This window comes from Rattus norvegicus, chromosome 7 (assembly GCF_021556685.1).
Source record: "Rattus norvegicus strain SHRSP/BbbUtx chromosome 7, alternate assembly SHRSP_T2T, whole genome shotgun sequence".
Lineage (NCBI taxonomy): Eukaryota > Metazoa > Chordata > Mammalia > Rodentia > Muridae > Rattus > Rattus norvegicus.
The window spans coordinates 13,483,339-13,496,538 of record NC_141540.1 but is presented as its reverse complement, the minus strand read 5'-3'; the positions used below and the strand labels follow the sequence as shown (position 1 = coordinate 13,496,538).

At 57.3% G+C, this 13,200-nt stretch overlaps 1 protein-coding gene across 4 annotated transcripts; it reads right to left on the bottom strand.

Moving 5' to 3' along the window:
* Nucleotides 1–2,872: 2,872 nt before the first annotated feature.
* Nucleotides 2,873–12,824, bottom strand: Ncln (nicalin). 4 transcript variants are annotated; one of them, XM_087557078.1, is made up of 15 exons: nucleotides 12,541–12,824; nucleotides 9,853–10,043; nucleotides 9,563–9,707; nucleotides 9,333–9,427; nucleotides 8,475–8,555; nucleotides 7,683–7,786; nucleotides 6,754–6,842; nucleotides 6,330–6,648; nucleotides 4,990–5,077; nucleotides 4,868–4,906; nucleotides 4,637–4,800; nucleotides 4,299–4,352; nucleotides 4,136–4,214; nucleotides 3,967–4,054; nucleotides 2,873–3,266 (listed from the first exon to the last, which is right to left on the bottom strand). In XM_087557078.1, the coding sequence occupies exons 1-14, from the start codon at nucleotides 12,722–12,724 to the stop codon at nucleotides 3,995–3,997; spliced, it is 1,692 nt and encodes a 563-aa protein (XP_087413204.1). In that variant the 5' UTR covers nucleotides 12,725–12,824; the 3' UTR covers nucleotides 2,873–3,266; nucleotides 3,967–3,994.
* Nucleotides 12,825–13,200: the final 376 nt, after the last annotated feature.

Sequence of the window (13,200 nt, the reverse complement as noted above, 5' to 3'; positions counted from 1 at the left end):
CATCCTTGGGGGGCTGGGGATTTAGCTCAGTGGTAGAGCGCTTACCTGGGAAGCGCAAGGCCCTGGGTTCGGTCCCCAGCTCCGGAAAAAAAAAAAAAAAAAAAAGAGAACCAAAAGCATCCTTGGCTACAGAGAGTTGAAGGGTAGCTTGGGGCACATAAGACAGTGTCTCAAATACATAAAAGAATTAAGGAGTCCTGTTCCTAAAATTTGTTTTTGTAAAAAGATTTACCTATGTGCAGCGTGTTGCCTGTTTGTGTACATGGCCAGAAGGGGGCGTCGGGTTCCCCGGAACTGGAGTTATACGTGGTTGTGAGCCGCCATTGTGGGTGCTAGGAACAGTACTGGGTCGTCTGTGGGAGCAACCAGTGCTGTAACAGCTGAGCAACCTCTCCAGCCTCTATAACAAAAAACAGAAACAAAAAACAAAAGACAAAACAAAAAAACCCCAAAAACAAAAAAACAGGAAATGAGGCCCAGAGCAGTTGATGCTTTGGGCAAGGTCACAAAGCAGGAGTGCAGGGATCTAATGCCAATTATGGAAGCCCAGATGTCTCCCATGATTTCCTCTGTCTGCTGCATGGACCACGCATCTATACCTCCATTTCTGCATGTGCTATCGACACTGGAGGGAGAACGGGCTAGCTCCTCATGGGCTTGGTTGACTGCCATCACTGTAATCCATAGGTAGCGCTAACTGCAGAGACACCATGTCTAGGCTGGAGCAGGGAGGGGTGAGGCCCAGGGTCCGGAGTCACATACAAGCATCCCATCCTCTGTACCCTGGGAGATGCTGGTCCTCAGATGAGCTGTTTCCATGGAGACCGGAGCAGGATGCTGGGAGCTCCATGGGCCTCTGAGCTGTGGGAATCATTAAAAAGCATCAAAAGGGGGACCAGGCTTCCCAGGAGCTGAGGATGGTGGTAGAAGGGAGTCCTGCCATCTGCCCCACAGCTGTCATCCCCCTGTCTCAGTATCAGCTCTGCAGTCACAGGTTTGAGCCACCATGCCCAGTTTTAAAGATATCTCAGTCCTCAAAACATGTGGACAAGAGGCCTGTGGAGCTGGCGCTGCTCCCCTCAACCCCGAGCACCATGTTAGTCCTAAAATAGCACCTGTCTGGGGGACTCCTTCCCCCACACCTCCAAGCCCCCGCAGGAACTGATGTCACCATAGCTATGCTGCAGGAGCCTGGCGGCTGCTAGTCCACAAGAGACAGAAAACCAGAACGGGGGGGGGGGGGGCGTGAGGGTCTTAATCACCTTGCCTGGAGCCTTTGCGTATGCTCGGGTGAGTGGACTGCTTTAGAACTTGCTTCAGGCTCATTTGCCAACTTTCAGGGCCAATCCATTCTCCTGGGTGCTGAGCTGAGCCCCTGCTCTGCACACCGTCTATGGTGGGAGGTTGCCCCCACCCTGTTGTGACAAGTGCAGGTCCCCAGAGGGCGGTCTCCCCCAACAATGACCCCGACGCAAGAGCACTGAAGGTGTCCTAGATCCTACGAGTACCTAGGTGTCACCAGCCCCATCCCTTCCCTGGAGGTCATAGGCTGGGGCCAGCTGTGTCCACCACTCACCCCTGGGGTTCAGCACAGGTACCTGTGGATGCCAGGGAGAGGAGCGAGACTTACAATCTCTTCACTTTTTTTTTTCCTTTTCTTTTTTTCGGAGCTGGGGACCGAACCCAGGGCCTTGCGCTTGCTAGGCAAGCGCTCTACCACTGAGCTAAATCCCCAACCCCATCTCTTCGCTTTTGAAGTAGGGTCTTATGTCTCCCAGGCTGGCCAAGGATTACCCAGAACTGATGCACCGCCTTTAACCTCAAGTGGCAGGATGACATCACGTGCCACCATGCCCAGTCTATGTAGCCAGTGTGGTAGTGCAGGCCTGTCACTTCTGTTCTTAGAAAGCTGGGGTAGGAAGACTGCCATTATGCCAGCCAAAACTGCAGTGACATCCTCCCTCAACAGTAGAGGAGCTAGTCCCCACCATGAGCCCAGGGACTTGAGTTGGGATCTCCAGCACCCGGGCATGTCACAGCTGAGCATGGCAGCCATACTAGTCACCTGAGTTATGGAGATCAGAGCAGGAACCTGACTTAGGGCACAGACAGAGGCCTTAACTCAAAAGGTAAGGCAAAGGGATGCTGAGAGGGCTCAGTGGGTAATGGTGCTTGCTGCCAAGCCTTATAACCCAAGTTCAATCTCCAGGTGAGGTCAGGAGAAACTGATCTTGTGCTAATCATCCACAAGCACACATGTGCCTGTAGGAGGTGGGGAGACCCTTGCAATCTGCAGCCTCTGAAGTCCCTATGCTGGGACAGGCTGGCTCTCAGTGCAGATCTACAACAGCCCCCCACGTTGGGCTCAGGAGCACAGCATCAAAACCTGTTATTGTACCAGTCCCAGGACCTGGGAACAGGCCATGCCTCTGCTTGAACCCAGACCCCCATTTTGCCAGGATCTGTGGTTATAGAGACAGAAGAACTCCTGGTGCAAATGCCTGTGGCCTACCTGGCCTGCTCCCTTTCAACAGTGGGAGATTAGCAATCCCATCATGAGCTGGTGGACAGGCCCCAGCCTCACAGCGGCAATTCAACTTTTGTTTGCTGACTGACTTTACCAGACAGGCACTTGAGCAATGAGCAGGGCCCAGAATCCCAGGAGCAGCAGGGCCCTAGTGTAAGCTTGGGCCTTCAGCCCTGCCATGACCCCTGCCCCATGTGGCATGTCCCCAACCTCTTCCACTGAGAGCACGTGCAGTGCCAGTAAGCGATGTTCATTGGACAGCCCAGGAGAGATGGCAGGGCCTGAGGTGACACTCCACAGACCCAGAAGAGAAGCAAACAGCACATGTTCAGGACACCTACAGGCTCGGTCCTTCAATATGGCTTTTATTTTGTAACCCACCAACTGCAGACCCGCGGCCACCCCAAGGGGCCAATCCATCCCCATGACCCATCGGGACAGAGGGAGGTGGCACATGCCCTGTGTACTTCTTCAGTGGCAGGTGGCACTGGCCTCAGACCCGTAACCAGCTGCCAGGTTAAGAGTAGTGAGGGGAACGAGAGTGCCCAGGGCCAGGGCAGGAGGCTGACCCCCCTCGTCCTATGACACGAGTGCCACCAGGGTGGCAGCCACCACTGCTGAACCGAGGCAGCCTACGGTGGGTGGGGGGAGCCAGGCCTCAACAGGTGCTAGAGGGATGCAAGCAGCTGGTCTTCAGATGGCCTCCACTGCCCCGCCTGACACCTCCTGGGTCATATTGCTATTGAATCAATTGAATCAATTCACTGTGGGGTCCCTGAGGTCAACCATCAGCACCGGTGTCCCCCTCCCAAGGCCATCCTGTTGGGGACATCCAGGGCTGTGCTAGGCCTGGTTGTCCCATCAGACACTATGACAGAGGACTGGACTCCCCAGAATGTATCTCAGGTAGGGAAACTGAGGCTGGGGGGGCAGTGTAGAAGGTGGGGAGACCTCAGAACTGCACACACTCCAGACCAGGGCCAACTCCTGCTCAGTCACCAGCACTGGGACTGAGCGAAGGGACGCTTGCAGGAGGGGCCAGAACCTCAGGTGGCTCAGATCCAGCTGGGGGACCAGGTGGGTTCAATGGTGGCAGAGGTGACAACAGGCGGGACAGGGGTATGAGGAGGAGCATCAGGGAGACATTGTCGGGTGCTGGCCAGTGCTGGGGCGAGGCAGGCTGACGGTGGCTGCCTCTGGGGAACTGCAGAGACGGGCTTCTGGGACCCAGCCACTGGGGAGGCCAACAGCAGTGTGCGGCCCTTCAGTGCATGTGGCCCGGGTCATCATTCCATCCCAGTGGGCTCGTCTGCAGGCGGGCGGGGCTCTCCTCCAGGGACATTCAAAGAAATGGACAGGGAGAGGTGTCCCTGCATCCTAGTGACCCATCCAAACCCTCTGTGGTTCAGTCTGGCTGCTGTGGGTGCGTGGGCTAGTACCTCCTGGGCCACCTGTGCATGGCCACTGTCACTGTGCCTTGGCCTTGAGCAGCAGTCTCTGCACCGTCTTGTACAGCACATGGAAGTGCTGGTGGGAAGAACAATGCATGAGGGACACTGGAGAGCCAGCCCCCGCCCACCCCAGACGCTTGCACAGTCGTTCACCTACCTGGACGGCTGTGTATGCCATGCCCAGGTACGCCCCAATGCACAAGGCCAGCAGCAGGTCAAAGATGGCTGGCTTGACCCTGAGGGACAGTCCATGGGGTCAAGGACGGGAGAATGGTCATCCCCACAGATGGTGGTGCCCTGGACTCTGGCCCACCACTCACCTGTAAGCGTTCATCACTTGCTTCAGCTGGTCATAGAAGACAAACTCAGGGTCCCTGTGGAGAGACAGCCCTGGTTCAGTGCCTCTCCCCCAGGCTCCTCCTCAGAGAACTCCCTGGCACCACAGTGCTTGGGAGGTCCATGCAGGAACATGGCAAGCGTGACGTGAGGCTTGCCCAGACTACAGGTCAAGTGCTCAGTTCAGGAAGCTAAGAATATTTCTGAAATAGTCAAGAAGGGGACTAGGAACTCTCCTGGACTGACACCCATGCTGGCCCCTGGCCTGCTCCTATTTTGAGCCTGTGTCTCCCGTGCTGAGGGCCCGTGGCCGGCCGCTCACCGCTTGTCGGCCTTCACGTGGTGCTGCCGCACGTCCTTCAGGTAGCGGCTCAGGAAGTGCTCCAGTGTACTCAGGAACGTCCCGTCCTTGTCCAGCAGTTGGGCGGCCCGGGGCTGGTTGGTGAGCCAGTCCATGACTGAGTCTATCTGCTCCTGCTGGACCTGCTAGAGGGGTGCAAGCTGGGGTCACAGCATGGGTCCCTGTGGCCCCCCCCAATGCCCCACACTTTACCATCTGCTCCGTGAACACTGGCATGTCTGGGGGCGTCCCCTGTAGAGGGAAGGACAGGGAGGTGTGAGCTGGTCAGCAGGGCTGTACGGACTACCCAGACAGGGCCAGCCCAGGAGGCTCACCTTCTCTGTCAGGTTGTAGATGACCCTTGTTAGGGCCTCAGCGATGATCCTTGTGTTCCGAGTCAGGGTCTTGGAGTCCACCCGGGACCTTGGGGACACAGGGACAGGCTCCTCAGGCAAGGCAGTCAACCCTAGTGACTAGGCTCTGGGGACAGCAGCTAGGTAGCAAGGACTGGGCCTAAGAGTGTGCGTGAGCATGGCCTCCGCCCAGGACAGCCAAGGCCCAGTGAGGTGGAGGTGCTATAGGGAAGTGTGGGGGCAGCACCGCACCTGCAGGGCCCAGGACACCCCGCAGGGAATAGGGAACCCAGGATCCCTTGGCAGGTGGATGAGTGACCTTCTTTCAACCCAGCAACTAGCCCGAGTGGTGTCCTGGAGACCCTGCTCCTCACTGCTGACCTCCAGCTGTGGGATGGGCTCTTGGCCCTACAGCCTGCTCCTGACTCAGCTCCACCCCACCCAGGACAACTGCCCACACCCTGTTCCATGGGCAGCCCATGGAGAGCTCTAAAAGATGGCCCTGCTCCCCTACAAAGAAGGTCATTAGCTCATGCCCCACCCAGGAAGCTCACTCGCTCTGTGCGGGTGCTGTAAGGTGCCCCTTAAAAGGTTCTAGAAGGAAGCCCCAGCATAGGCCCCAGAATTGACCCCCACAGAAGATACCCAAGGGAGGGTTCTCCACCTCCCCTAAGAGACCCATGGAAGTTTCTAAAAGACAACCGTCCTCTGTGAGACTGTTACAGAAGAACGTCTCAGCAAGTTCTAGAAAGAGCCTTCTATGAAGATTCTAGAAAGTGCCACCCACAGGTTCTGAAGGGTGCTCCACCAAAGGTACCCCTACGGAAGGAAGGTTCTACAGCAATAGTTCTCAACCTTCCTTTAATATAGTTCTTCATGTTGTGACCCCCAAATATATTTTTTAAAGATTTATTTACTTTGTTTATATGAGTACACTGTCACTGTCTTCAGACACCCCAGAGGAGGGCATCAGATCCCATTACAGATGGCTGTGAGTCACCATGTGGTTGCTGGGAATTGAACTCGGGACCTCTGGAAGAGCAGTCAGAGCAGTCAGTGCTCTTAACCGCTGAGCCACCTCTCTCTACCCCACATTATTTTATGGCTACTTCAAAACTGTAATTTTTGCCTGTTATGAATCTTAACGTAAATATCTGATGTGCAGGATGTCTAATACGCAACCTCAGAGGGGGCTCAACCTAAAGGTTGAGAACCACTGTTACAGAAGCTGCCCCTGCCCAGAGAAGGCCTGGAAGGCAACGGGCAGGCAAGAGCCCCAGAGGCCTGGAGTCCCAGAGGGCCTGGAACAGTCTGCTGCTCACCGCACATCCATGATGCTGCTGCGGGGCCCTGCGCGGTGGTTCTCCAGATGGGACAGCGTGAAGGCGGGCAGCCTCCGGATGGCAAAGCGCTCATGCTCCCAGGCCAGCACGTCATCTGCTAGATTGATTTTCTTGTGTACCATGGAGAAGCTGACGTCAGGGAACTGGTGCGCAGCCACCATCTCCAGCTCGCGCAGGAAGGCATGCTGCAGTGTCCCCTCCCGCGGAGGCTTGGACACATGCAGCCGCAGGTGGCTGCCACGTCCCACGGTGTCCAGGCATAGAACAAAGGCTACGTTGTCCTGCAGGAGGCTGGAGTCTGTAAGGTGAGGAAAGGGGTCAGAGGGGCATGGCCCCGCCCACCAAAGACAGACTCCGCCCACCAGCCCATCGTCTGGGACCTCCCACACCCAGCCGGGCTTGCCTGTGTGATCCAGGCTGTCCTCAAGCCAGCGCTTGGTGCCCTGGTAGTTGAACTTGCCCCCTCCAGATGCGAAGAACAGAAGGTTGTACCTGTGGGTGTGGGTGTCAAGAGGGTGACAGGACCAGGACAAAGGTTCCCAACTGAGACGGGAAGCCTCAGGTTTCTGCAGACCCACCACCAGGTGACAATCCCCCAACGCCAGGCCAGGGGCTCCACAATTTGGACAGCCACAAGTGTCCCCTGAGGGCCCTTCAGGGAGGCCTCTGAGAACCTTAAGTGGAGGAGCTCAGACTACCTCCACACTGCCCCAGCCCCAGATGCCAAGGGCCAGCGGACACACAAATGTGTGGACTTCACAGGTGCCTCACATTCTCACCAGTCTGGGAACCAGAGCCAGGCCACTGAGCCCAGGTTGTCCATGGCCTGTACTGCTGACTGGCCACTGTCACACAGGGCTGCCAGGGCTGAGTGAGGCCACTGGTGCTGGCCGTAAGGGACAGACATATCCATGGTGAGCAAGAACAAAGCTGCTTCATGACTTTTAAAAGAGTGACGGCCCTCAGTCCTGTGACCACTACGGGACCACCTTGTGACCATGAAGAGGCTGCCGGATACTGGCCGCCACCTCTCACTGTTGTAGGCTCCCGACTGTGGCCACCCTGTGTGCCCCAGCTCACAAATGCTGAGACCACTCTCCTGTGACCTGGGTGGTACCTCAGGACAGGTGTGACTGTCCCAACTGTGGGCATGGATGGGTGGAGGCCGGGGATGCTGCTCAGGTCCCTCCAGGGCTCAGGGTTCCCCAGAGATCACCCAGGAGTGTCCATAAAACAGAGGGGAGATTCTGGCTGCAGATGGTTTCATCCCCACTGACCAACAGCACCCTGGGGTGGGCTGGACCAGCCCCCACCCCCACCCCCGGAACTCACGCTGCATGAGTGCGCTTGTACGTGTAGAGGCGTGAGAAGAGGCGAGCCAGCTCCAGCAGTACAGAGATGCCACTCCCGTTCGAGTCTGCACCCAGTGACAGCCACTGTGGGCAGAGGGCCCATCAGTCATGGCTCCTGTAGGCCAGGCCCACCCACCTGGTGCAGAGCCACAGGGCACCAGGGGAGAAAGCATGCATGAAAGCCCACTGGACAAGCATGGCCACGCCTTTAACCCCAGCACGTGGGAGACTGAGGCAGGGGGATTTGTCTGAGCTCCAGGACAGCTAGAGCTGCAAAGAGAGACCATCTCAAACAAACAGTCATGGGAGGTTGGGGCAGCCTGCCCTTGGAGGCTCTGGGGACAGATGGACAAGGCAGGGCTTGGGGCCAAGTGTGGTAGTTTGAGTAAGAATGGCCCCCAATGCTCAGTCAGCAGTGACACTACCTGAGGAAGATTAGGTGTGGCCTTGTTAGAGGAAGTATGCCACTGGGCTGGGCTTTGAGTACCAAAAGCTCATGCCCAGCCCACTCTGTCCATCTGTCTCTGTCTGCCTCAGCTTGCACATCAGAATGTAGGGTCCAGCTCCCCACTGCCATCGCGGTTAACTGACTCACCCTTTTATAAGTGTTGTCACAGTCACGGCACCCATCTCCTCAGCAACACAACACTCAAGAGTAGGTGTAAAGTTCTGGGTCCCCGGCCACCCACATCACCCACCAAGATGGTGCCAGGCAGCCTCTGCCCTTCTGTGGTGCCCCTGACCTTTCCTGGCCCTGTGCCAGGGTACTTACTGGAGCTACCCCAAAGGCGTCGTAGTGAGCTACGATGACGATGGTGGGGAGGTCCTCCCCTCCCAGCCCTGTCAGCCGCCCCTGTAGAGAGACAGAGATGGATTCTAGATGCCCAAGGCAGTGGCTGTGATTCCTGAGGGTCACCCTGATGTGCTATAAGCCTTGACACCAAGAACAGGCAGTGGTAGCACCCGTAGGTGGACGGTCCCCTCAGCCCCGGTGGACCAGGGCACAGACTGAGGTCCAGGAAGGGACTGCACAGAGGTGACCACACCAAGTCCCCAGGACCCTCCATGACTAAGGACAGTCTGTCTACCTGCCATCACAGCACTCACCAGAATGCCATAGACAATCATGCAGTGCACACTAGGTCTGCACGGCTGCCCGTGGCACTGCAGTCTGGCTTGCTGTCCCCCTACTGTGACTGACTGACTTATCCCCTCAGAGGACCCCTGGTGACAGAACTAAAAAAGTAGGGCTTTCTTTTCTTCTCATGCTCTTGCCCTCTTTCTCTTCTCTGCTCTTGTGCCCTCTTTGTCCCTGTCCCTATTAAACTAGGGTCTCCTGTGTCTCAATGGTAGTCTTGAACTATGTAGTCAAGGATGGCCCTGCACCCCTCATCTTTTTGCCCCAGCCTCCCAAGTGTGTCTTAGCACACCAGGCTCATGTGACCCTGGGGAGTGAGCCCAGGACACTGAGCTGCTAAGTACTGCCCACTGAGGCACAGCCTCAGCCTGCAGTAACGTTCCTTTGTCATGCCACCTCCCACACGTGGCAGATGGGTGACTAGATGTCTGGGATCAGGGTGCTGCAGCCTGTGCAAAGGCCCTGGGGCGAACTAAGAAGGTGGGGGCTCACCTCCACACTGGTGATGAGCCAGTCACTCACTGCCTGGCTCTGGGCTCCACTGGTCACCATCTGGAAGCCATTGGCTGTGGCTGTGTGCAGCAGTACTGGGGACAGAAGGGGGGGTCACTTGGGTCTGTGTCTGGGGCCACAGCTGGGGTGGAACTGCAGACACAGAAGCCTAGGAAAGGCCCGTAGATGCAGGACGCAGCTACCCCACCTGCTCTGGAGGCTTGGCTCACCTTCGGCCGCAGAGGCAGAGCCCTGGGAGGCAGAGGCAGCCTGGGTCTGCTCATAGATGGACAGCAGGGCCTCATCCTCCACAGCAAAGTACACGGGGACCACAGTCTCCATGGCCAGCATCTCAGGCTCGATCTCCATGAATTGCTGTGGGGAGTGCAGGCATTCAGGGACTTGCAGCCACCCCCAGAATGCCCCCAACCTCAGCTTCCTTCCAGAAGGGGAAGGACACGCCCCCGTGTTTCTAAGATGCAACCTGAGGGACACACATGGGACTGAGACATGGGCTTACCCGTACAACATCCTGAGGCACCGCAGCCATGGCACGGGGCAGGATGATGACCACAGCACCTGCTGACTGCCGCAGGGCCTTCTGATAGTGCTCATAGGAAAAATCCAGGAGCCGCATGAGCACGCAGCGGCGGCTCAGCACATCCGCGTCCACTGTGCGCGCCTCTGTGTTGAGTACAGCATTCCGTGTGCCTGTGGGAGACACAGGGTGACAGTGTCATGACCTGGGGCCTGCACCCGTCACAGCAGCACAGTGAGTCCCCTGGGCCCCACTTACAGTTACACTGGGTGGCACAGAATACATTAGGTGTTTTATAAATGCTCAACTCTCACAAGAATGATGGCAGGCAGTACCCCTTAGATGCACATGGCCAGGAGGGGGCACAGACAGAGGGCTCACTGTGGAGGGAACTCCATTCTAGTGGGGTCTCCAGGGTGGTCACCTGAATGCTGACAGGACACCCTCCTACTCAGAGACCCGGGTGTCAAAGGCACAAGGTGGCTGAGTCTAGAACAGTTCATGTATGATCTTCCCAATCACATGGGGTTGAGACGCACCCCAGGGCAGCAGCCGGATGTGGACCTGCTGCCCAGACTTCCCTGTGGGCAGCATAGAAATGGCCATCTCCTGGGCACACAGGGAACCTGGGGCGCAGGCCCAACTGAGGCCCAGCCCCCACTTCCTAGGACCGCAGAATCCATGGGAGCCAGGTGAGGGAACAACTGGAAACAACTTTCCCAAAAGTCAGCATGGGCCAAGCACCTCCCGGCAGGCAGACACCCTACTCCCTTCAGGGAGAGGTGACAGCTCTCCTCCTCAACTTGTTCCTGGCCTCCAAGGGCGGCTCAGATAGCAGCGCTCCCTGCAGGTCCCTCCAATGTCCCGAGGGAACAGTGCTTTCTGGGAGTCCTAGAGACTGAAGCTGGATACGTGGCAAGATGGTGTTCCGTATCCAGCTTTGTTGTCTGTGGGGACGGGACACAGAGCCCCGGTGGGCAGTGCTGGCCAGCACCAGTCCCCAGGACTCCCCAAAACCATTGTGCTACTACCCACAGGAGGCCAGCTAGGGTCTCAGTTCCAACTGAGTGGTGCCAGCTCAGGGGTGTCATAAAGGCAGGTGGGCAATCAGCAGACTCCCCCCCAATGCTGGCTGCTTGGCTCGGTGGTGTCAGTGACCAATAAAACTTCATCCACAACCAGGGAGGCCAAGCCTCATCAGGTGGCTCCAGGACAGTGAGGTGACACTGGGCCTCAGGGTCACCGAGGCCCTGGGGAGGCTGACAGATGCTGAAGTTCTACTCCAAGCCTCAAGATAAGAAGGCCAGAGTCCACAGCGGGAGGGATGGCAGCCTGGGTCACAGTCACACTGCACAAGCCGCCTTTCCCACCAGTGCTGGTTATTTCTCAACAAGACGCAGGGGAAGCTGGGTAAGGAGAGTTGCGGTAAGGCTGTTGAGTAGCCAGGGGCTGAGGGGAGCTCACGGGACTTAACCCCAGGGTTTTTCAAGACCTGCTCTGGCTGGCTGCCCCATGCTGGGTCCTCCAGGGTACAAACAGGATGCAAGATCCCACTGGTTCATGTCCACCCAAGGATGTGCTAGAAAGCCACACGCCAGGCATTGCCCACTGTAAACGAGTCCACTCACACTACACGCCAGCCCATCCAAGATTCTGTGCATTTGAGAAGCAGATGTGAAAATTAGTGGTTTAGGAACTGCCCTCCGGATCACGGAATGCTCTGGAACAACCGTAGGCTTAGTACCACTTGCTTCAAGTGGCTTCTATGATTCCCTCGGCCATCCGTGACACCCCACAGTTGGCAGTTTAGCAGGTGGCTCTTCAGAAGACGCCAGGTCACTAAGAACTGCAAGCAGATGCTGACGGCACTAGGAGCACCTGTTTACCTACTCTTGGTCCTGTGGACCTGGCCTAGAATAAGACCCTCACCCCAGGGTGCCCTAGGCACCAGGGCACTGTTTCAGGGCACTTTTCTAGGCCCTGCAAGGTGCTGAGCAGACCTCCACCCCTTAGAGCTCCCCAAGCTGGGGCAGCAACATGACCCTGCCATGGTAACAGTGCGCTTTAAAGAGAAATTAATGTAATTCTGGGTACAAGGGCCCGTGGGGTGCACATAGACAGGCTTGGGTCCACAGACCAGGCTGGCACACCCGCTCAAAAATGGGGGACTGGTCTTGTCATTCAAGCAGAGACTTAGCATCAAGGCTGAGAGGCAAGCCAACGAGCAGAAGGTTCTGGAAGGCTAGACACCATAAGCAGGGAGCAGGAGGCTCTGCGAAGCCCAAAGCCTAGGTATGGGGACAGAGATCCTGGGGAACCTTGGCGAGGGGTGGGGAGCAGAGCAAAGGGGTGAAGGCGTGGTGCTGTGGAAGCCAAGGCCCCAGGGAACCCCAGGGGCAGACGCCAGCCTGAGAGAGGTCTGAGGCAACCGCTATCAGAGAGGGATCAGGGTGACTGGATCGAGGAGAGGTAAGAATCAGGGTGGCGATAATGGGATAGGGTGACAGGAGTCAGTGTTACAGCAGGGAAACTGAGGGGAAGGGCTGGGGAACACGATCAGTATGTCAGTAGGGGTAGCAGTCGGGGGTCCTCTGCATGACAGTAACTGGGGGGACTAGTGTGGCAGTAGGGGGATGGCAGTGTCAAGGGAGGAGGTCAGGGGTCGCGCACCGTATGGCTGGCCCTGTAGGTCGTACTGCTGCATGCGGTACACGGTGAACTCGTGCGCGGCGTCGGCGGCGGGCAGCGGCGGCGCCACGAGCAGCAGCACAGCGGGCAAGAAGACGATAAAGCCGAGCGGCAGGCACGACGCCTTCAGCACGTTCTCGAGCACCTCGCCCGCTTCCTCCAGCATCCCGGTGGGCGGCAGGCCGCAAAGGCGGCGGCGGCGGACGGCGACAAGGAACGACCGCGGTTCCGCGGACTCAGCTCAGCATGGGCGGCTGCTGAGGTCCTTCGGGCAGAACCACGGATAACCCGCGCCTGCCCTAGGGTCCTTCGGGCAGCGCTGCGGACGTCCCTGTCTGCCGCATCGCTTTTCGGGAAATGTAGTCTTTCTTGTGAGCGAACCTCGTTTTAAACGGCTCCGTGCGCGGTGGAACGCTGGGAGTTGTAGGCATACTAAGACTCGCGTTGCGGCCTCTCAGAAGCTGTGGCAGTCCTTGCGCGTGGAGCACCCTGGAAGTTGTAGTACCACTGTGCGGCTCCCAGACGAAGCTATGGCGGACAGTCTAACTCATCCAAGCCTCAAAATACAGATCATTTACAAAGCTATTTAAACCTATTCTCAGTAAAGGTTGTTTAAGCCCTATGTTTGGCGCAGTTAATGAA